The sequence below is a fragment of the Dermochelys coriacea genome, chromosome 1 (genome assembly GCF_009764565.3).
Source record: "Dermochelys coriacea isolate rDerCor1 chromosome 1, rDerCor1.pri.v4, whole genome shotgun sequence".
In the NCBI taxonomy this organism is placed as follows: domain Eukaryota; kingdom Metazoa; phylum Chordata; order Testudines; family Dermochelyidae; genus Dermochelys; species Dermochelys coriacea.
In genome coordinates, this window is record NC_050068.2 from 339645131 (window position 1) to 339668403 (window position 23273).

Genomic DNA, 23273 nt, shown 5'->3' on the forward strand with positions numbered 1-23273 from the left:
GCGTAGGTAATCTACTTCCCCAGGAGATATTAGCTAGGTTGACAGAAGAATTCTTCCATTGACATACCACTGTCTACACTGAAAGTTAGGCTGGCTTACCTATGTTGCTGAGGAGTGTGGATTTTTCACACGCCCAAATAAAGTAGCTGACAACTTTTTAGTGCAGACCAGACCTTAGCATGTATTTAACACAATGCAAACTACTCTAACAGATCTTTAACTTTGAAAAACCATCAAGGATGATAAGGTATTTTAAATCTCAGCTTAATTAGGACTCAAAAACTACTGTGAACAAATGTGTGTTCATTTAAAACTAAGTAATTTCACCATGATAAAGTCATTTAAGCAAACAGGTTTGTTTTTACAAGAGAAAAAACTTGCATAGATAAGACAAGAACAGAATTTAATTAAATAAGTTTATTGTCTAATGTTTATACTAGTTACATTGCTGTTGTAAAGTACAACATAAATAATTTTCAACAGGAATTGCTTATTTCCCCTATCTCCCCACTCTGAGCAATGCTTTAGGAAGCAGGCCTCTGTCCTTCAGAATCATAAAAGCAAAGTGGACATGAAGTTTCAGTGGCAGTTTTCACAAGTACATGTTAAATACAAAAGGTATAGGCCAACCTGGTGGCATGACTGCACCTACCATGCGGGAAGGCCAGGGCTGAGAATGGAAGTGCTCTCTGGGCCTTGCACATACAGCACCCCCCACAGCAGAATCAATTCACAGGTGAGATGAGTAGCAATCTCAGGTAAAACATGTGTCCACCCTCATGACTAGGAGTTTGGTGCCCAAGTGGAGACAACACAAATGAACAGGGAATACTGAAGCACAACAATGGGGAAATGCATGTTAAAAAAGTATAAAAAGTAATTCATGTAAAATATAGATTACATACAAATTCTGTCAAGAACTTATTTAATAAGCTCAAGAATATTGGCACGTGGCAATCTGCACTCTGGTATTTTTTTCTGACTAAAAATGGGGAAATCCATTTAAGATCTTAACACTGTGTGCAAAATGTTTACTAATAATCAAACTCTTACATTTTACCATCTCACTCTAGTGTCTGAATAGCAAAGTAGATGCATTGATTTCCAGCATTACAGGCAATACTAGATCTATTTAAACAAGATAATGTAAACTTTATTCTTAAGGCAGCTGGTACTGATGCTGCACACAGGCATTGCTCAATGCCCATTACGATAATGGGACTTAGACTTGAAAACAAAAAAGACGACAGCATTATTGGACTGAGTGAGGCATGTTGTCAAAATACTTTCCCTTTCAAGCAAATCATGAAATATTTGGACATTTAGAAAAATAAAGCACCCACTCCTCCAACTTCAGCCTGTTCTTTTACAAATATTTCAAAATACTGATAAATAATGGTGACTGCAAGCAGGATGCCAGTGCCTGATCCAATGGCTCCAAGAAAGTCTGCTAATACTGAGAGGGCACCAATACACAAGCCACCAAATGCAGCTGCTGTAGGGATGTACCTGAAACAGAAAGTTTTCATAATTAATCTTTTCCATCCAAGGGTCTTGTTTGGCTTGTTGTTGGTCACACTGTGTGTGACCAACTGAAGCAGCAACAGGAGTGAGTGGATTTAGGAATTCAGAGTTCCATCCCGACTCTGCCAGTGGCTACTGCTTTTAGTAAGTCATCATCTACCTGCATCAGTTTCTCCAACTATACAAAGTTAAACAAAACATATTTGTCTACTCTACAGCACTGTAATGAGGATTAGCATTGTAAAGTAAAGTAGTCTGACCACACAGCATGCTGCGTACATGCTAAGTAACTGCTGGGAAGCTAGAGACCAAAGACTGCTGCTTTTCAGGAGCTAAGCATGCTATTCATTTTGGGGCAAATTCTGCTCTTCAATACAAATGGAAAGTCCACACCTGAGGGTAAAGTTTTTCTCTACATTTTAAGGAAACAGTTAATTTGAGTCATTTTAATGTGTGATCTTGGATAGAGCAAAAACTCACTCATACGGCAAAGAGTCACTTTTTAACTATTAGCGAACAAGAACATTTTGTTTCTTTTGCACCAGATCTCACTATGAAAGAGGAGGAAGAGGCAAGATTACAATGAGATCAGCAAGAGGGCACAATCATTCTAAGTAATTAGCTGCCAATTCCCTCCAATCAAGTACCTGCCAGCAAAAACACACACAGATTGTGCTGCAGCAGACCCCATCACAGAAAAAATAAGGCTGGGGTATAACTAAAAGGTTTACAAAGCATACATGAACATTGTATAATATGATTAATTATAAAATGCCTTCCACTTCTGTTTCCAACACATTAATGGTCTTTACAGCAATAGCAGCACCACTGAGCATTATCCAGCCCTTTTATCTAATGTAGTTTTCAAATATGCTTCCACACATTTGAGTATTTAATAACTACACAAACCACAGTTAAAGCATGGAAGAGACTAAATGATCTTTCCAGTTACTCAAAATGAATGTAGCTTTCAACACTAATACCTTTCTAGAAAACATTCCACAATCTAACTAACTGTAATGCAAGTTGCTGACTTCAATCCATGATTTTTAAAACACAGGAGCCCATCAGACAATGTTGCCAAATCTGCACAATGGCGGGAGCCCCTCACCCCCACCTCAGGGACAAGGCATAATGTGTATTGCTTGGGCTCCAGTGCCACATACTGGGGAGGAAGAGCTGCTTCATGATGTCAGAGCTCTGTAGTGAAAATTTGAGTGATAAGATGGGAAATCAGGTTGCTTCCCTTTTAATAAAACCACACATGGCCTCATCCCAAATTCCCCCATTCTTCCGTTTAAACAGGAAGCCTCCCTTCATCTATTTTTTCACAACTCTTCCATAAACACCTTGTCCCTCCTGTCTGCCTGGAACCTATCCTTCCCCAACTAATATGATGGCATAGTATGGAACACGTGAGGAGAGTGAAAAAGTAAGTTGCATCTGCATCTTGCACTGGACACAAATCTTTGTGGCTTTGCAGGTGACCCCATCTTTGATTAACCCAATATATTAAAGGTGTTAATTACACAGTACTGCAGTGAACTGCTGCAGAGAGCCAGCATTTCCTTACCTATTAAGCTCATGAACCATCGATGTATCCCTGTGGCCTCTCATCACCATTTGCTGTTCTTTCAGTTGCTTAGCAACCTGCAGACACACATTTCTATCAGACTTCTGCAGTGTTTTATAACCAGCTGATAGTCATACAGAATAGCAGCTGTGATCTGTTAGAAGCTAATTATCTAAATTAGAGACAAGATTTTAAAACACAGTATTTTAGAGCAGTTATCAGAACACCTACATCTTTTGCTGATGAACCAGACACCTCAATCCATGTCTTGGAGAAGAACGCACAGGATCCCAACATAAAAATGATATAAACAATTACATGGACAGGATCCTCAAATATAGCACCCATGGATTCTGGGGGAGATAGGTAATAGCAGAGACCACCAACTGGGTAAGAGCGAGCAGGGCCACCACCACTGACATCCTACATGGGAGGAAGAAAAGGCAACTCATTATCTCTGGGACTCTCCTCCTTACCCCCTTTATGGAGGTTTCAGATTCCTTTAATTAAGACTGTAGATGCATGAACTTTAAAGAAACTAGTATTTAAACTTCCCACTTGTTAAATACCAAAATACTTATCCAAGTTATTTTATAAGTGATAGATACTTACTGCCCACTGTCCTAGTAAGTTTACTAAGAAGTTGCCACTAAACCGAACAGACAACATCTGGGAAATAACATAGAGGTTTGAAACTAAGGCAGACTGAAGAATGATGGGAATGTTGGAGGTATAGAACAACTTGATGGGATAGCTACTGTACTGTCCACGGTATCGGGCAGACTTGATAGGTAAATCAACACGAAACCCCTAAGAGAGAATTAAAGGAAGTGTTAAGTTTATTTCTAAACCCAAAGGCATGTCACAACAGCACTCTTATAAGATATGGTATTCACTAGATAACCTAGAATGCAAGGACTGAAATAAACAGCCTTTGGACTAGCTTGTTTGTTTGATTTCCCATAATAACAAACAGAACAGCAGTCTGGAATCTTCCTTGGATTGAGCCAAATATTTACACTGCCATCTTTATGCATTTAAGTTGTATGATTGACTGTAACATGGCTGTCCTATTTAGTATGCCATTTCTCCTAGAATTTTCATTCATCTAAGCAGACTACAGGTTAACAATCACTTAAGAACTTTTTTTGCCTGTTAGTAACACCTTAAATTAGTTATCATTTATGCCACTTTGCTTGACTTGGAATGTTAAAAAAATGGATGAGTTTCACATTCTGATTTTCACTTGTTCACACAATGCTACAATTTTTATCCTGAGGGGAATTAAAAAAATCTCAGACAGAGATTGTTTGAACAGGAGCTAGTACCATGGGGCTCCGAACCTAGGAATGTCTCTAAGTGATACTGCAAATATAATGTTTAAGTCTGATTTAAATAAAACCTTAAGGATATTTAGAATGTCTTATTGCTGGGTTCCATAAAACCTCTTGTACACAACCCTTTCTCACTCTAAACCCAACAGCACCCTTTTAAAATGCACTCATTTTGTATCTAGGATTTGGGGAAGAAAGCACAACAAAACTTAACAGCTTTTAATGCAGAAGCCTAACCAACCTCCGAAGATAGTTGCAAGCAGAGCATTCTGCTGTTTTCTGGTTATAGCTAATCTCCTAGATTGAACAGGCATGCTAAGAGTCACATATGGTTTAGGAGCCAGAGATTTCAGTCCTTACAACTTGGATGACACTTATTCCACATGGGGGCATTCTTTTGAAACTGATCTCTCACAGAAACCCAATCGTAAGTGTCCAATTTTTAAATATGATCAAACATTTACAGAAAAAGGCATTTGGCATAGCTGGACATTTAGAGAAAACTTACAGGACAAAAGCTATGCATCAGTTCCAAGATTCTGGAACAAATGAACCAGTCATGTCACAGAGAAGTATGGCTCTCTGGCTGAGACTGAATATATTCTTTCAAGAGCTAACCATGAAAACAAACCGTGCTGTATTAAGTGTATTATCTACACTGTAGAACCACTAAGATTTGCAGTAAAATTATTTTTCATTTCCAGAACATGAAAATACTTCACCTGAAAATGTTAGTGTGTGTGGCATTTAATGGCAATGCTAAAGATCTCTCAAGTAACTAATGTAATTAGTAGTAGTATTTATTATTGTTATTGTCATAGTTCCTAGGAACCCCAATCATAGACCAGGACCCCACTGTGCTAGGCACTGTACAAACACAGAAGAAAAATGTATCTGAATATCAGCCACAGGTGGTTTTGGATATAAAATTAAATAGCTGTAACGTCAAATGTCTGTTAGTGAAATGACAATATTAGAAAAAAAAATTCTTACTTTATTACTCCCTGAAATTATAAGACAAATACTTTAGTTGTTCCATTTTAACTTTTGTAATTAGTTCTTTCAATACAAGACTAATAAATTAAGAGTCTGGATCTGTCTTCCTTTTCTAATTAAGTAATTGCCCTATAGCTGTAAACTGCACTTTTAATTTACCTGAAAATATATGACCACAGCAAACACAAAGACGGTAGCAATCAGATTCATGAGATTGGGCAAGTTTTGTCGGTAGAAAGCCTCCCGCAAAGCACGGACTTTGTCAGTTCGTGTAGCCAGAAGATGGAATAATGCAATCACTGCACCCTCAAACTCCGTTCCTACATAAAGCAAAACAGAGTAAACCACTCCATCTTTCTTTTTAAATTTTAAAGTAAAAAAATAGTGTGAATTTCTAATTAAGAAGGTCTGGTATTAATTTATATTTGCAAAAGTGCTGTACACATGTTATATGTTGTACTGTAGTCCTATTAGAACATATATATCAGAATGCAAGATTCCCTTCCAGCCTGCAGAATACAAGGATATTCAGGACACTGTCCTTTGTGATAAAACCTATAGTTCTCAACCATGTGACAAAAACAATTCTTTTTTTAATGGAGTGAGGAGAAGTGGGGGAAGAAGAGAAAAGGAGTGGTAGAAAGGAGCAGCAAGCAAGCATAGTAAATAAAAATGCCAGAAACTGGAGATGCAATCAATCAAGGTAAAATTTGGTTTAGAATTTGGAATTTACACATAAGCTATCTGATAACCTCTCAGCATAGACAGAAGCAGCATTTCTCTTTGGCCCAGGCTGGTCTCAGTGCAGCCACGGACACTGACGACATGCTAGAGAACTGAAGGTGGGATTCCCATTCTCCAAAATGTCAAACATATTTCAGAGTGTTATGAGGAGACACTAAATACAGGAATGTCTTATTCACAAATAGTAACTGTACCACATACATCTCCTGTGAAAATACTAAATCCACTACCTTTTCTATGTCTGTGCACCACAGTGTGCTAAAAATAAAACACAGGATTCAGACTAGGAAATCCAGATTCCTGAGGTCAAGGAAGGATTAGGGTGATGAGAAAAAAAATGTCTGCACTGCAACCACTAGAATTTAAAGCCGCAGAGGCAAAGCTTTGGAGTGTTATTCTTGATAAAGTTACTCTTATGGATCTGACAGTGTTTAGTCTCCATTTTTGAACAACTGTTGAAAGCTAATCAGCACCTCACTAAACCAACAGTTCCACAGTCAATTGCTACTCTGTAGTACAATAAAGTTAATCTCTAGCACGCATCAAGTGAAACTGGTGCGGTTATGGTTATCTGTGCAATGTACCTCTGCCAGTGTTAATGGTAGTGGGACTAAAGGCCTTCCAGACAATGGTTTCACAGATGTTGGTAGCAATAAAGAGGGAAATACCAGACCCCAAGCCGTAACCCTTCTGCAGCAGCTCATCTAACAGCAGCACAATCAAACCAGCAACAAACAACTGTGGGGAAAGAAATGCGAGTAAGCAGAAACAAGAATAAATCAGTCAAGAATTTAAATATTAAAAATATTACTGATCATATTTTCATTATTATGTGGGAGTATTCAATATTAAATCTAGATGTCCTGTTCCCTCCTAACCCCCAAACACTGATTCAAAGTCAGCAGGTCAGGAATGTAAGAGCAGGAGTTTTCTTGCTATATTTACATAACTTTTCAGTACTGACAATAATAGTCACATTGTTTAATAAAAATGTTTTCTACACAGAAATGATGTGTTGGTTTCTTACATTGTGCATGGACTGCTTTGATAAGATTTCATTAGGATCTATTTGCACCCTTTAATCAGAAATTTCCTAAACACAGTGTCCGCTGCTTTCAAAGCCACCTACTCCTGTTTTAATACTTAACAGCTTTGACAAATGGGCTCAAACACGACGCACTTATCTGGAACATCCTGAACATATTTAACCACTGCACGTATGTTTGACCTTCTGGGAGATTTTATGCCTTTGACATATATGCATTACATACATTTAGGATGTGCTGTTTACAATGTTAAGAACACTTAAGAAAAGAGAAGAAAGCCAATGGTTTGTTAGGGGAAGTAGGAGAAGGGTCAGGATTTTCAATCCATCTATACTATATCTGAATGTCACAAAAGTACTTATTCACAGAAGAATTAATTACGTACCTGAATTATGATAAGGAGACAAATTCCAGCACCCATTTCAGCAGGATCTCCATACATCCCAGTCATGACGTACACAATGGCCTGCCCAATGGTAATTATCATCCCGAACACTGAAACAAAAAGCAAGCAACACTCATTTATAGACAGTTGCTGAGTTAGTATACTAAGGATGCCTTGTATCTAGCATTTTAGTTATACACTTTGGTTTGCCAAAAATAGAAATGTTTAGTAATTTTAACAAGAATAATGCTCACATTTCTGGGCTCCATTGAAAAGAGCTCTGTCTTTTGGTGTATCACCAACTTCAATGATCTTGGCACCAGCTAACAGCTGCATGATCAAGCCAGATGTCACAATGGGCGAGATACCCAACTCCATCAAAGTCCCTGAAGAGAAAGAAAAATTATTAAACCACATCCCAAACCCCTGCACCTCTAAGGATCGGGCCTTTAGAACGGTTCTGACCTGCAATAAAAAAAAAAAACCTATTCTTCATATCCTTTCAGTCAAACACTTTCCAGTCTAGTGATGTTTCAAACAGCTGTCAAAGAAAAAAATCGCTATCTCCTCAAAAACGAAGAATGCTGTGTCACAATCTGAAGTTTTGAAGGCAATGTGGGAGAAATATGTGTAGCCTTTCACTTCAAACATTTTTGTGAAACTATCCTACAATCCAAAGCTGATGTGTACAGAGGCTGAACAGGGTAAGCAGTGAGTTCTCCAGTATTTCACAATACTGAACTCTTCACTAGGGAAAGTCTTCCCCTGGATTCTCCTCTCACGTCAGCCCTATCATTCAACTTCTTGGTCCATTTTGTGGACCATCAGAAATGTCTCACAAGGCCACTGTGATTTATCACTCACCAATCAGAGAATCACTGAATTTCCAGCTGAAGGTGCAGGCAGCATTTGGGAAGGCAGAATATAATTACCCACATTAGAATTTGATGAGGACAGCAGGATTAAATAGACTCTTAAGAAACAAGTCATATGGCTATTAAAATGTTCTGATTTTTGTATCATCTAGCTGTCTGCTAGGATATTGGTTCAATATCAGCTCTGAGGGTAAGATGCTACCTATTGAAACAATACCTCCTAAGACATAGATATCTGCAGTGTAGTCTGTAATAATTCAGAGCAACTTCTGAAACTACTTTTAGCCTTCCAGCTCTCCAGCTGTCAGCTCTCTTGGGTAGAGACCCATGTCTCTCCCCATCCTGACTGGGGTTTTTCCAGACTGCAAAGTTCCCTGCTTACAATGTGAGTTACCCAGCAAGTCAGACTGCATGAGCTGGCCTGCTTTGCTTTTTCCTCCAAGGCTATATACAGCATAATTGCACACAGTTAGAAGTTACCACACAGCCCTTTCTAAGTGAGCACATTTATACTTAAGGTGAAAGCATTACAGAACAGAGAAAATATGAAAAACAATAAAAGGACCTAAACACATGCTAATAAGCTTACTAGAGATCGTCCCAACTCCAACAAGGGGTCTGGCAAGTAATCAGGGTTTTTCTGGAGTTACAAGTTCATAACAGCTGTTAGCTCATTCATCCTTTCCTTTATATAGTTTGGGCCTTTGATATTGTCCTAATGTCTGCCAATCACCTCTCCTCAGGGTGAAGCTTCAAAAGGATGAGTTCTTACATAACCAGCAGGGGCACATATTCACCTCCCCCAGAGATTTCCTGGAAAACTCCTTTTAACTGCGTTGTCCCAAAAATTCATTCTTCTCTGGCACTTTGTGTAAAATAGTCCTTTGAAGTTCAGAACACTTCCCAGGGTGTACTGCATTTATAATACAGTGGATTCCAAAGCTATTAAAACATAATTCAGTAAAATCTCCCAAAGCTATTACACATTTGGTTCTAAGAAAGCATTATAAATTTTGACTTTTTGAAGGTTTATTCATCCTTCAGCGAATCGTAGGAAAGTCTCTCCTTTCTGAGCATGTTGCCAGTTTAACTGTTTGGTCCAAATGCTCCATGTTTCAAAGAGCCAAAATTAGTATGTGGCCAGTTCAACATTTTATATTGTTTTCATAGTCAAAATCTTAACTATGAGGAAGAACAAAAACATTTACAATTTTGATTCAAATAGGCCATATCATAAGAACATAAGAATGGCCATACTAGGTTAGATCAAAGGTCCATCCAGCCCAGTATCCCGTCTATTGACAGTGGCCAATGCCAGGTGCCCCAGAGGGAGTGAACCTAACAGATAATGATCTAGTGATCTCTCTCCTGCCATCTATCTCCACCCTCTGACAAACAGAGGCTAGGGACACCATTCCTTACCCATCCTGGCGAATAGCCATTAATGGACTTAACCTCCATGAATTTATCCAGTTCTCTTTTAAACCCTATTATAGTCCTAGCCTTCACAACCTCCTCAGGCAAGGAGTTCCACAGGTTGACTGTGCGCTGAGTGAAGAAGAACTTCCTTTTATTTGTTTTACACCTGCTACCCATTAATTTCTTTTGGTGGCCCCTAGTTCTTATATTATGGGAACAACTAAATAACTTTTCTTTATTCACTTTCTCCAACCACTCGTGATTTTATATATCTCCATCATATCCCCCCTTAGTCTCCTTTTCCAAGCTGAAAAGTCCTAGCCTCTTTAATCTCTCCTCATATGGGACCCGTTCCAAACCCCTAACATTTTGGTTGCCCTTTTCTGAACCTTTTCTAATGCCAGTATATCTTTTTTGAGATGAGGGGACCACATCTGTACAGAGTATATCAAGTCAGCTTTTTAATTTATCTTTGTGTGTGTGTACGTATGTGTGTATAAAGTGATTAAAAGGAGATAATATTCTGGAAAAATATATATGCAAGCCAAATATTTACATTACAGTATCATTAGGAGGCATCACTTGGGGCTCAGGACAGCATTACTTCAGGCACTGTGCAAACGAGAAACAAAGATAGCCCTAACAAGTTTGATTACCCTTCTTTCACTTGCAATGAATTAATATACTGTCACATAAAACTATCAACAAAGTTAATTTAAAAAAAAAAAATAAGGGACCTAAACTGCTGCAGACTGAGAACAGATACAAATCAACAAAACATAACAAGAATTAGCAATAGAGGCATCATGATCTGAAAGACTGAGAGAAGGACTAAGAGCTAGAGTTCTAATCCCAGCTCTGTCACAGGTGCACTGTGATCTCGAGCAAGCCTCTTAACCTCTCTACCTTCAGTTTCCAGACCTGTAAAATTATTTGCTCTTCTATTTTGTAGTTGTATTGTGTGGTTTAATTCACTAGGATTTATAAATCATCTTCTACTCCAAGCATCTCAAAGTATAAACTAGTATTATCAATAAGTGGGAATCATTTATTCATATGGTAGGTTACCTGTTGTACATATTTGAGATACTCTTTCCAAAAGTAAAGTATCAAGTTGAATTTCATTTGCTCCTCAGATGATGCCAAATTCCTATTCTATTTTCAAAATAGGAGATACTTGTGTTGGCTTTTGAAAAGTGTTATGAATTTAAAGTATTACATCTGTCTTAAACACTCACAAAGTACTTAATTCTGACTCCTAGACTCCATGAAATCAAATATTTGGAAATCAATCTAATGTCTACCAATTGTCAATCATACCAGTTTAAATTAATAGAATACCAGAGAGAAAAACAGTGAAGAGATGACTAATTTACTAACCTCTGTTTGATGCAAGAATGACTCTCATCCAATAGAAAGGATCTGCAGAGTCTGATGACATGATTCCGAACAAAGGTATCTGTAAAGACATGTGTAGTACTAAACGTCTAGACTTCTCTGTAAAGCTAGACTGCCCAAAGTACAAACAAATACATACTATAAAGAGTAATCCTGAACTGGTTTCAGGTTATAGATACGTTACTTAGGATAATTTATTCCAATATTATTCATGTTTCGGACATTAAAACCAGAGCATAAAGTTTATATGACAAGCAATATAATCCTCTGAAGAAAACCCAAAGCACAATATGAGAGAGACATATTTAATAATCTGTACAAATTAAATATACTGGTCTTCATGTGTTAGGAAGACAATAAAATAGTAAATTCTATTGGTTTTGTATTTCACTGACATTTTTGCATCAGAGTGTTTGAGCTTTGGATGAATATATAAAAATAAAGTTTTCAGATTTGAAAATGAAAACAGAAAGCATTCAGTTGCTAACTTAACTTTACATTTGGGACCTAATATTGTGTTTCTTTACAGTTAAGAGACATAGCAGAAAACTTAACACAAATATTTTTGCCAATGATTAATTCCCCAACCACAGAAATGAAATATTTAAAATCATTTAACTCTGAAAAGTACCATGAATGGAAACAACCACAAATTTAAGTCAATAAAAGCCAGCATGGTAATTAACTTCACCTTTCGGGTTTTGATACCATATGTCAAACAGACCAAAAGAACATAAGAACGGCCATACTGGGTCAGACCAAAGTTCCATCTAGCCCGGTATCCTGTCTTCTAACAGTGGCCAATGTCTGGTGCCCCAAGGGAAATGAACAGAACAGGTAATCATCAATTAATCCATTCCTTGTCACCCATTCCCAGCTTCTGGCAAACAGAGCCTAGGTACACCATCCCTGCCCATCCTGGCAAATGGCCATTGATGGACCTATCCTCCAGCCACGATTCAGTGCGGGGGGAAGGAAGTTGGGGCTTCTGACCCTAGGGGCCACCAGGGTTCCCGGCTGGGGGCTCAGGGTTTTAGACCTGGGTGGAGTGCTGGGGCTTCAGCCCCACGGCTCTGTTCTGGCTTCAACCCCGAAGGGGATGCTGCGATCTGGGCTTCAGCCCCGCGGCTCTGTTCCTGGTTTCAGCTGGGGGAGACGGAGGTAGATTTGGGACTTTAGCTACACGGAGAGCACTGAGGCTGAAACCGGCGTTCCCCTATTAATTGAAGCCCTGAGTCCCAGCAGCCCCCGCAGGGCTGAAGCCTTAAACCCCAACGCTCCCCCCCAGTCTAAAGCCCCGAGTCCAGGTGCTCGAGAGGGTCAGAAGCCATGAACACCACCCCCGCCAGAGCCCTGACACCTCCCACCTATAGGCTGCAGCCCAGTCCCCCAGTGGCTGAAACCCTGACACAGTACAATATTTGCTTTTTTTTTTTTTTGGTCTGCACTGCTGCTTGATTGAGGACTTCCAGTTTCACAGGGTGTTTGGTAGACCAGTATGTCCGTAACTCTGGTGTTCGTTATCTTTGAGGTTCCACTGTACATACAAGTTTTGCATAATTCTCTATGATGGAGAATTGCACATGTCATCAAATCTTCTAAAGCTTAACAGATAAAAATCATCTGCTACTGATTTGTTTGTTGGTTCAAAAATCATTTTTTCCCCCCTCTTATGCTACTCTTTGGAAGCAGTTTGTTACCATGGCTGTGAAAAGCGTGTCACGGACTGAAATCTGGTCTCTGCCGTGAAATCTGGTCTTTCGTCTACTTTTACCCTATACTATACAGATTTTATGGGGGAAAATAAGTGTTTCTGAAACTGGAGGTCCCAACCCAAAAGGGGATCATGTGTGTGGGGGGGGTGTCTCAAGGTTATTGTAGGGGGGTCGCAGTACTTCTACGCTGCCCTCAGAGCTGGGTGGCTGGAGAGTAGCAGCTGCTGGCCAGGTGCCCAGCTCTGAAGGCCACACCCCACCAGCAGCAGTGCAGAAGTAAGGATGGCAATACCATACCCTGCCACCCTTACTTCTGTGCTGCTGTGATGACAGCAGCAGCGTTGCCTTCAGAGCTGGGCTCCTGGCCAGCAGCTGCCGCTCTCCAGCCACCCAGCTCTGAAGGCAGGACCACTGCCAGCAGCAGTGCCGAAGGGTGGCAATACCACAACCCCTTTATAATAATCTTGCGACCCTTCAGTCCCTTTCTGGATCAGGACCCCTACAGTCACAACACCATGAAATTTCAGATTTAATATCTAAAATCATGACATTTATGATTTTTAAAATCCCATGACCATGAAATTGACCAAAATGGACTGTGAATTTGGTAGGGCCCTATTGATGAGGTATTAACTCTTTTGGAACCTACCTCAATTACGGAAAAAATGTGTCCCAGGAATCTTGTCAGACTGAAATCTACATTCTTCTAAACTAAACTACTTACTGAAAATTCAGTCTATACTTGTTTCTTCCCTATTTTACTATTGTAATCCTTGTAAAGCTTCCACTACTCAAAGTCTACATTTAATATACATTTAGCAGCTACAAAGTGCTGAAGTAGTATGTTCTTCCATCTCAGATAAACATTTTAACGGCTCCCCAAAAGAAAACAAGCCAATTTTTAAAAAAAGACTTCCTTCGGCCTCTAAACAGCCTTTCACTGTTCAAAAATTTACAGATTGTATTTTATGGATCACTTGAATATACCCATTACTCAGTGGTTCTAGAATGGTTATTTTATACACTACAATTTCAGAATCAGTATTTTAAAGTGCAATTTAAAAGCGCTGAAAAACCACGTACAAAAAGGTTTAAATGGACATTTATATTAACTTCATGCAATGAGATGTTCTCAGGTTAATTTAGGCTCCAAATTTAGGTTTTAATGATTCTTGGCCTGTTTTACAAACATTACTTAAATTTGTAAACACTTGCTTTTTAGCAACTAACATCTCTATCCATATTTCCATTATTTTTTTTATATTTAAACTGAAACAGTATTTAAAGAACTATTTCCTTGCAGAGTTTGTAACCCATATACTGTGCCATCTTGTTTAAAGCATGGCTAATTTAAAACAATCACGCTTCTATTTTTTTTAAAAAACTTACTGTTACAACTAACATCTTAGTTATAAGATTAAAAAGACAAATCTATTTTTCAGTTTGTTTACTGTGTGAATTTGGCAGCACTTTGTATGTAGTTTCACTGTTTACTCTATTATCAGTGTCCCCCATTTGTATGGGTGTTTCACACACAATAACAAAGGAGAGAAATATATATAATTGTTAAATAAAGAGGAAAGATGATATAGTAAAATCAAAGAAATTGTCAGAGGAAATCAGGGGTTGGTGTGAAATCTGAAACTACTTTTAACTTTTTTTCAAATGAGACTAGATTTCAAGTTCCCAACTCCCTTCTAAGATCCGAAAATTAGGGTGTAATAAGAAGTTAATTTTTGTGGGGAAAAACCGTATGAATTTTAACAAAGGATGCTTCACAAGAGCAAGTTTCATTGACAGAACTACTTAAATGTTTAATGTAAAATTACAAAATAACTTAACTGGTACAGATATACAAGGCATCCTCACTACTCCAACATTAAAAACAAATATTATATCCTCTTGCATGTCTTACAGAAAGGGTTTGTGCGTGCATGCATGCACGCACATGTAAACAGGTACATACCTGACAGCACACTAAGAAAATGAATAGTGTAATAGCTGTCCATAGTACTTTCTCTCTGAACTGGATCTATAAAACAGAATTTAGAAAAAGTGGATTAATCACAAACCTGTGTTAACACTATATATTTAGAGATCATAATATAATAATATTCTATGACATAAAATGCTACATCATGTAGAGTTCAGAGCCAGAGTAGTAACAGTAGATTTCTAACACTGCCTGACGTTTAACACTGATTATCTGATATATCTAATGTGACAGTAGTGAAGTTCCTATGTAATACTTGAAGAATACCGATATGTAAGCTAGCTGTTGAGTTACACAATCTAACTTACACTGGCATTAGTGGAATGTTTATTATACATCTATGAAACATTAATTTAAGAGGGACTGGGGCAGAAAAGCAACGCAATGGCCTAAAAAAAGAACGTCTCAGCACACACCTCCCAGAACATACCTGAAAAACAATGGGGAAAACTATTAGCTTCAAAGATCCTACCACATTTTTCCAATAGTTTAGGGTACTCCTCCATCTTTTTTGCACTCATATTTTAAGGCACCTCCTGTGATAACTAAAATCCATACTCCCTCTGGCTCTACAAGACTATGATGACACTTCAGTATCAAAGAAAACACAGCTTTGTATCACCTAGTACACCCTCAAGCCACAAAAGAAAGAAAAGTTTCTTTAGCTGTGGTCTGACACTAAAGGAAAAAGGAAATGAGCTTTCTGAGGCCATAGGCCAGACACAGAAAAGGGTCATCCAGGTACTACCACCAGAAACAACCACCAGTACTGAAACAACACACAGTTATAGGATCAGATATGCCTGGACACTTCACTCCTTTGACATTTTCTCACCTACAGTTGGTGCAAAATGAGCGACTTAAGTGTCCTCCTCACAGTGTTTTCAGTCTGTTCAAGTTCTTAGTTTAGAAAACATCCTGTTCAAACATATTTTAACTATGCATACCAGGGAAATATGAACCACAGCTATCTGTTTATAACTAGTAATAATTACTTCCAATATTAACATATCCAATCAAAACTCACAAATGATGCTTTTTCATAAGAGAGAAAAGAATAGAAAGAGAAAAGCACATTTCTTGCTCTCACGGAATACAATGGGAAACTGATTTAAATGGGAGGAGGATTGGATGCAACTTTCACACATATTAGAAACTGATCAATGACCTGGAAGAAAACAAAATCCTTACTGATAAAGTTCGCAGATGACACAAAGATTAGTGTAGTAGGGTACACAAAGGGTAGTAAATAATTAAGAGGCACTGGTACAGTATAATCTGGATCACTGGCCCGGCTTGACAAAGCCGTGGCTGGGATGATTTAGTTGGGGTTGGTCCTGCTTTGAGCAAGGAGTTGGACTAGATGACCTCCTGAGGTCTCTTCCAACTCTAATCATCTATGATTTTATGATACTTGGCAAAATGGATGAGGGTAAACAATATGCATTTTAATTCAGTGAAATGTAAAGTGCTACATCTAGGAGCAAAGACATGTAGGCCATATTTACCAGATGGGGGACTCTATTCTGGGAACCAAGACTTGAGAGTCATGGGGATAAGCAGCTGAACATGAGCTCCCAGTGCAATGCTGTGGCCAAAAGGTTGATATATAACCGTTGGTTATATAAACAGGGGAATACTGAGTATGGGTAGGGAGGTTATATTACCTCTGTATTTGACACTGGTGTTACCCCTACTGGAATACTGCATCCTGTTCAGGTGTCCACAATGCAAGAAGGATGTTGATAAATTGCAGAGGGTTCAGAGAAAAGAGTCATGAGAATTATTAAAGGAAAACATGCCTTATAAGTGAGAGGCTCAAGGAGTTTGATGTGCTTTGCTTAAAAAACAGAATTTAAGGGTTGATTTGATCAACTTGATAATAGGTGTCAGATTCAGTCGAGCGCCCCACTCCAACACTCATTAGGCTGCTGAGATGGAACCCAGCCATTGAGTTCCTGGGCATTTTAAGCCTCCAGTGCCCAGCCACTGCTACAGTCTTCGAGTCCCTAGGCACACTCTTAGGACACAGACCCTCTATGACACTGCATGCCAAATTCTTCACAGTGATATTATTATGATACGATTATAGAATAATTCTGATGTATTTTATGCAAGATATATCATGTGAGGTGTCATTGGGAAAGTTATAATTTTCTGAACATGATTATCGTATTTGTCTGCATGTATCATTTTTGTGTCTGAAGTTATGAATGTTAACTATGTACCTGTATTTCAAACGTAGTTACATCTGGGTAACGCCCACTAGACAAGGCGCTTTCAGTCTAGATAGTGGGTGGGAAAGGGCCTATTCAGGGCAATGGACCAGTAGGAAAAAACAACAGGCCTTAGGAGAAGTTTATCTCCCACCTGGGGAGCCTTCCTGAAAATGTTACAGACAGCCTCCAAGTAATGGCTGCTATGACTCTACAGGACATGTGATGAGACCACACGTCTCTAGGCTCCATCTTGGGACGTCAGTATTTTTCCACAGACTGGTCTGGGAACCAAGCTTTAAACAGAGTTCCCGCCATACTTAAAAGCTATAAAAGACAGGGAGTGTCATCATTTGGTGTTCTTCACTCCCCACTCAAGAAAATCCTGGAAACACCCAAGGGACAAAGACTGAACTTGGGGAAGTGCTGGACTCAGACTAAAGATACTTCTAGCCTATGAATGAAACACATGGGGATTCCAAGCTGTAAAGCAAGTGCTGTTTGCCCTTAAAAATCTGCAGCCTGCTTGTATCATCTCTTAGGGTGAGAATCTGCTATTCACATCCGATCTATTTAGTATATTAAGCTTAATTTGCATTTTTTTTATTTACTAAGTGATCTGCTTTGAGCAGTTTGCCATTACTTATAATCACGTAAAATCTATCTTCTGTAGTTAATAAACTTGTTTTTGCTTTATCTAAACCAGTGAGTTGGAGTGAAGTGGGTGGGAATCATAACTCAGGAGCAAAGGCTGTTGCATATTCCTCTCGACATTGAGGGAGAGGGCAAATTTTATGAGCTTACGCTGTACAGTTCCCTATGCAGCGCAAGACAGTATAATTTTGGATTTATACTCCAGAGGGGGTGCACACCTGGGGAGCTGGGAGTTGCCTTAACTGTAGCCTTCCTATGCAGGGGCTAGTCAAGAGAGCCTGCATGTAACTGCAGCTGGGTGTGGCCCTACCTGTATGTATGCTGGTAAATGTGCAGGCTGGAGGGCTCTGCAGCTTGTCACAGCAGTACAGTGTGAGAGGAAGCCCAGGGTTAGGGGGCTCAGTGGTACCCCAGCTCCCAGACTGCACCCCATGGATGCCCTCCTAACAGCTGGAACCTGCTGTCCAGCCCTTGGGCTCAATACAAACCATTTATACTCCCTCATAGCTTAAATACACCCACTCCTAGAATTACACCTGAAGGTGAGAGACTTCTGGTTTACCTATTCCAGGGGCCAAATGGTAAGTGTAAAGCACACAACACACACAGACACTGACAATTTATGTATTCTGTGTGAGATTATGAAGTCTTTGCAAGTACCTGTATCAGACTGCACACTCCATTTGATTGTATTTTGATTGTACCATCTTGACATTCCCACTGTCTTTTAACCTCCATCTTGAACTATAATTCCTGAGATGAGCTAGCATACAGCTATCAACAGAATTGTTAAATTTTAGGATTGTCCATCTATGTGACAAAGAGATGGCTGCCAACCACTTTTTCAAGTCTGAACTCAAAGGCAGTGGTAGTCTGGCCACAAACCTGGTAAGGGTTTCTGGTCACCGGTTGAGGCTGATGAGGGAGTCACCCAACAAAACAGACTGGAAGATTATAAAAAAGGAGCATCTTTGGGGACAATTTTCTCCAGCTCAAGAGGAGGGAGAAGCAATCCAACATATAGGGAGCTGATGAGGCTACAGACCGTGACTATATCCCTGAATACTGAGGAACCACAAGGACTCCCTAGGGATAGGTGAGCTAGAGAGGGACACTACAAAATGATCTGTACCCTCATGCTTTACCTGTTAAGTAAAAGAGCAATGGTATTAGATGTGTACAAAGCGACTGTTACCTGCTTTATACTTGCCACAGGTCTCCTTGCACTGTCAAACAGTAACCCAGAAGGCTCGCACCTTTGGGTGGAGTTCTGGAAGTGGATATGCTTAACCTATGGAGGAGTCTGAATGGTCAGCACTGAGCCCAGGGGCCAAAGAGCTGATTCCAGCTCTCAGGAAGGGGTGCTAGACAGAAGGTTTGCACCCCAAGGGCATACTTAAAGACCCCAAGGATGGGGTATTGGCTTGGCTCTATTCAGGCTCTGGAGGCTTAAAACACCCAGGGACCGAGTCCCCTCACAATTGTCTACTGAGTGACTAAGGGAGGACATATGACAGAGGGCTCTTCAGCCTAATGAATAAAGGTATAACAAGATCTATCGGCTGGAATTTGAAGCTAGAGAAATTCTGACTAGACCTAAGGAGCAAAATTTTAACAGGGATAGTAATTAACCACTGGAACAATTTACCAAGGGTTGTGTGAATTCCCCATGACTGGGCATTTTAAAATTAACATAAGATGTTTTTCTAAAAAGATATGCCATAGTTCAGACAGGAATTAATTTGAGGAAGTCTCAGATGATCACAATGGTCCCTAAAATAATCTATGAATTCACCCAATACAAGCAAAAATCAAAACGCAGCACTAACCTTTCTTTCAGGCTTCTGGATTTCAGGTAAAACTGCACAGAAAGGCTTAATAACTTCTAAAAATTTAACTGTTTAAAGAAAAAAATAAATAAAATAAGTTTTTCAAGCAGAATCATAGTGAACTGTTACTTATTATAGTACTCACTTTCTTACCTAGGATTCAGCCCTTTAAATATGCACATTAACTACTTGTATGACATTCAAAAAATGAGTTGCATACATAAATTCATTCTCTTACCACTACCTGCAAATTCATGACTTGTGTTGATCTGAAGACAAAACATGGCAAAAGTTTGAGATGGAATTTAATGGTTATTACTAACAAGATTTGTCTTTTCCTTCACATTTGCCTCGGTGTCATTTTTATACTCATGAAAGGAAGTATTATATATAATAATGACAGTAAGCTGGAACTTAAACATTAACTGAAGATGAATATCTGCTATCTTTCCATGTTAGGTAAATACAGAGACAAGATGTTGATTTATAATAACACTAAAATATGCATAGGGAAAAAAATCATCCTAAATCATATAATAGAATGGAATTTCCCAAAGTAGTCATTTAAAAGAAACACCTGTGATTTTAAGCCCTCTAAAATACTAGATGTAATCAGAGCAGTGTGGGATTTCAGTTACTTTATTATTTGACGTGGTTCTGCCTAATATTTCTAACTGAGAAAGAGTGAACAAGTTAGACAGTATGATCCCTTTTACTGGAACAAATTCCAGTGCAAAGAATGACTTATTTTTTTTTTGGCTTCCAAAGCATGTGCATTATAAGAAGACACATTAGGTACAATGAATATCAGCAAAGATCAAAAAGAAAAGGAGTACTTGTGGCACCTTAGAGACTAACAAATTTATTTGAGCATAAGCTTTCGTGAGCTACAGCTCACTTCATCGTAATGCATCCGATGAAGTGAGCTGTAGCTCACGAAAGCTTATGCTCAAATAAATTTGTTAGTCGCTAAGGTGCCACAAGTACTCCTTTTCTTTTTGCGAATACAGACTAACACGGCTGCTACTCTGAAACCTAGCAAAGATCAAGTCACCAACCCACGCACACACAAATATGCAGGCAGAACTAAAATGATCCCTTTTCTTATTTTCTAATCTATTAGGCTATATTTTTACACTTTAACACTTGGTGCCGTGAAATCATAAGACAGGCCATTAAAAAACATGTTTCATTTATAAAGTTGAAATGACTCCATTGTTGGTAAACTAAGGCCAGAAAATCCTACAAAAAATCCAACCGGTGCCAACAGATTAGCTAGATTATGTTGGCTTGACAGCGAACAGAAATTTGGAAATTAAACAGTCAGAATGAGATTTCAATTTTCGAACCATATTCTTCTCTCAGTTGTTGCTTCAGCCTGTTCAGTACGTACAAACACACCATACACACAGAGCAAGGCCAGGGGATCTCAGCCAGTCTTACTGGACAAGCATCCGATGAAGTGAGCTGTAGCTCACGAAAGCTTATGCTCTAATAAATTTGTTAGTCTCTAAGGTGCCACAAGTACTCCTTTTCTTTTTGGACAAGCATGGTGTCACTAACAGGCACGGCCCCACACGGCCACGGGTGGCACTTCAGCAGGCAAGGGCAAAGGCTAGTGTGGCCAAAGCCTCCCGACCTGCGCTGAACGAGCAAGCTGGACAAACCCACAGAAAGATCCACAGCCCTGAGGATTCGTTTTCCCTTGCCTGGGACAGGAATGTTCCATGAAGCGTATTATGCCCCAGGGCTCAGAGGAGCAGCCGTGTTAGTCCTGTATTCGCAAAAAGAAAAGGAGGACTTGTGGCACCTTAGAGACTAACACATTTATTAGAGCATAAGCTTTCGTGAGCTACAGCTTAGCCAGGCAGAGTCACGGCCTCATGGGCATGGTCACCCCCAACTTCTCCCAGCACATTCAACAGTCACCCCTGGGCCAATCCTCCCGCACGGCTCTTACAAGTCACAGCCTCCCGCTCAGCGGCCACAACCCCCCTGTACCATCCCCCTACAGCAAGGCTTGTTCCTCCCCCGGATTGCCCCTTACGCCTCAGCCGAGGGTCCCTCTGCCGACCAGATCGCCCCTCACCCCAGCCTAGTGTCTGTCAGTCTGCCCCCTTCCGGTCGTCCCTTGCCCTCAGCCCGGTGTCCCCCCCTCAGGGCGCCCCCAGGCACCCGGCCCCGCCTCCCCCAGGGCGCCCCCCGGTGTCTGTCCGTCCGTCTGTCTGTCCCTCAGGTCGCCCCACCCGCGGACCTGGTGTCCGTGGCCCCGATGGCCCCTTCCCCCAGCCTCCTCTGTCGGCTCCCGCTGCTCCGCCCGATACTCACTGCCCATGGCGGCGGGGGCCGGCCCGGCCGAGGGGAGTCCGGCTTCCCCTCCCGCTGCAGCCCCCTCCTCGCTCCGAGGCGCCGGCCGCTGCCAGTCACGTGACTGCCGGCCCTCGGCCGCGACGCAGGGACAATCAGGACCCCTCCCCGCTACCGGTCCGGTAACGGATCAGGCAGCGCCGTGGCCACCCACTTCCTGAGCTGTGCACGTGGCGGAGTCCGGGAGAGGTGCGGGACGCGGGACAACAGGCATTTCCGGGAAGGACCCTTCACCCCGCCGAAACGACTCCATTCCTTGACCCGTTAAAGGGACCTGGGCAGATGGCTCAGGCGCGGGGACGTCGCCTAAACACGTTGAAGGACCCAACGCGTCATCCCCGGGCGGCTAAGCCGCCGCGGGTCAGCGGTCAAGCGCTGCGCCCCCTTCAGGCGGGGAGCGTCCACGCACGCGGGGGCGGGGAGGGCCCAGGCGACAGGGAGGGAAAGGGGCCCATGGTGGGGGCGGGCACAGACGTTTAACTTTGACCCCGCAACATGCCCCCCGGCCGGAGCTCGCTCTCCTGCGCCGCAGCCCCGGGACCGGGAGAAGCTCGCGCGCTCCCTCCGCCGCCCCGGGGCTGGAGGGGTTCTGTGCCCCGGCGACTCAGGGCTCGGCCCCTGCTTCCGCCCCCCCCCCCCCACTCGATGGGGGGAGGGGTGCTGCTAGAGGGGCACAAACCGCTTCCCCCCATGGCAGGAGGCCGGGGGAAGACGTTGCTATTTACAGGTTTCAGAGGAGCAGCCGTGTTAGTCTGTATTCGCAAAAAGAAAAGGAGGACTTGTGGCACCTTAGAGACTAACACATTTATTAGAGCATAAGCTTTCGTGAGCTACAGCTCACTTCATCGGATGCCTGAGACCTCCCGGCCTGTGCGCCCCCGGCCGAAGGCTGGCCCTGGGGTCAAGGTGCTAGGCTGGGGCACAGGAGAGCCAGGCTCGAGTCCCTGCTCTGCCGCAGCCGCCCTCCCCGGGGGGGCTGTGAGGCTGAGTAAAAAGAGACCCCAGGCTGGCTGCGTTACAAGCGAGGGCGATGTCCCCGCGCAGGTACGCATCTGCTTGAGGCAGTAGGAATATAAATAGCAGCATAAGCAGAGTTTTAAGGGCAGGAGCGAGCTCGGCAACCCGGCTCAGCCCTACCTCCACTGCAGTTAAACTGCTAGTGATAGTCACAGCAGCTCAGCAGGGTGTAGCGCTAGGCAGACCCG

At 41.3% G+C, this 23273-nt stretch overlaps 1 protein-coding gene across 5 annotated transcripts; it reads right to left on the reverse strand.

Annotated features, from left to right (window-relative positions):
• Positions 1-402: 402 nt before the first annotated feature.
• On the reverse strand, positions 403-22748 carry SEC61A2 (SEC61 translocon subunit alpha 2). Of its 5 annotated transcripts, XM_043498460.1 has the most exons (13): positions 22030-22372; positions 19702-19769; positions 16670-16713; positions 14976-15041; positions 11277-11355; positions 7857-7988; positions 7603-7712; positions 6756-6909; positions 5587-5747; positions 3710-3907; positions 3329-3520; positions 3098-3174; positions 403-1509 (listed from the first exon to the last, which is right to left on the reverse strand). In XM_043498460.1, the coding sequence occupies exons 5-13, from the start codon at positions 11335-11337 to the stop codon at positions 1323-1325; spliced, it is 1272 nt and encodes a 423-aa protein (XP_043354395.1). In that variant the 5' UTR covers positions 11338-11355; positions 14976-15041; positions 16670-16713; positions 19702-19769; positions 22030-22372; the 3' UTR covers positions 403-1322. The 5 variants fall into 5 exon arrangements, with proteins under 5 accessions (XP_043354395.1, XP_038243917.1, XP_043354391.1 ...); XM_038387989.2 differs by lacking the exon at positions 16670-16713 and having other exon boundaries at positions 22030-22748; XM_043498456.1 differs by lacking the exons at positions 3098-3174; positions 16670-16713 and having other exon boundaries at positions 22030-22387.
• Positions 22749-23273: the final 525 nt, after the last annotated feature.

Bases quoted from the DNA above. Each gene is read 5' to 3' on its own strand.
- SEC61A2 (XM_038387989.2), bottom strand. The intron at 6,910-7,602 runs GTACGTAATTAA...CTTTCCCCACAG, and splicing joins GTCTCCTTATCATAATTCAG to TTGTTTGTTGCTGGTTTGAT. The intron at 3,521-3,709 runs GTAAGTATCTAT...CCTCCCATGTAG, and splicing joins ACTTACTAGGACAGTGGGCA to GATGTCAGTGGTGGTGGCCC.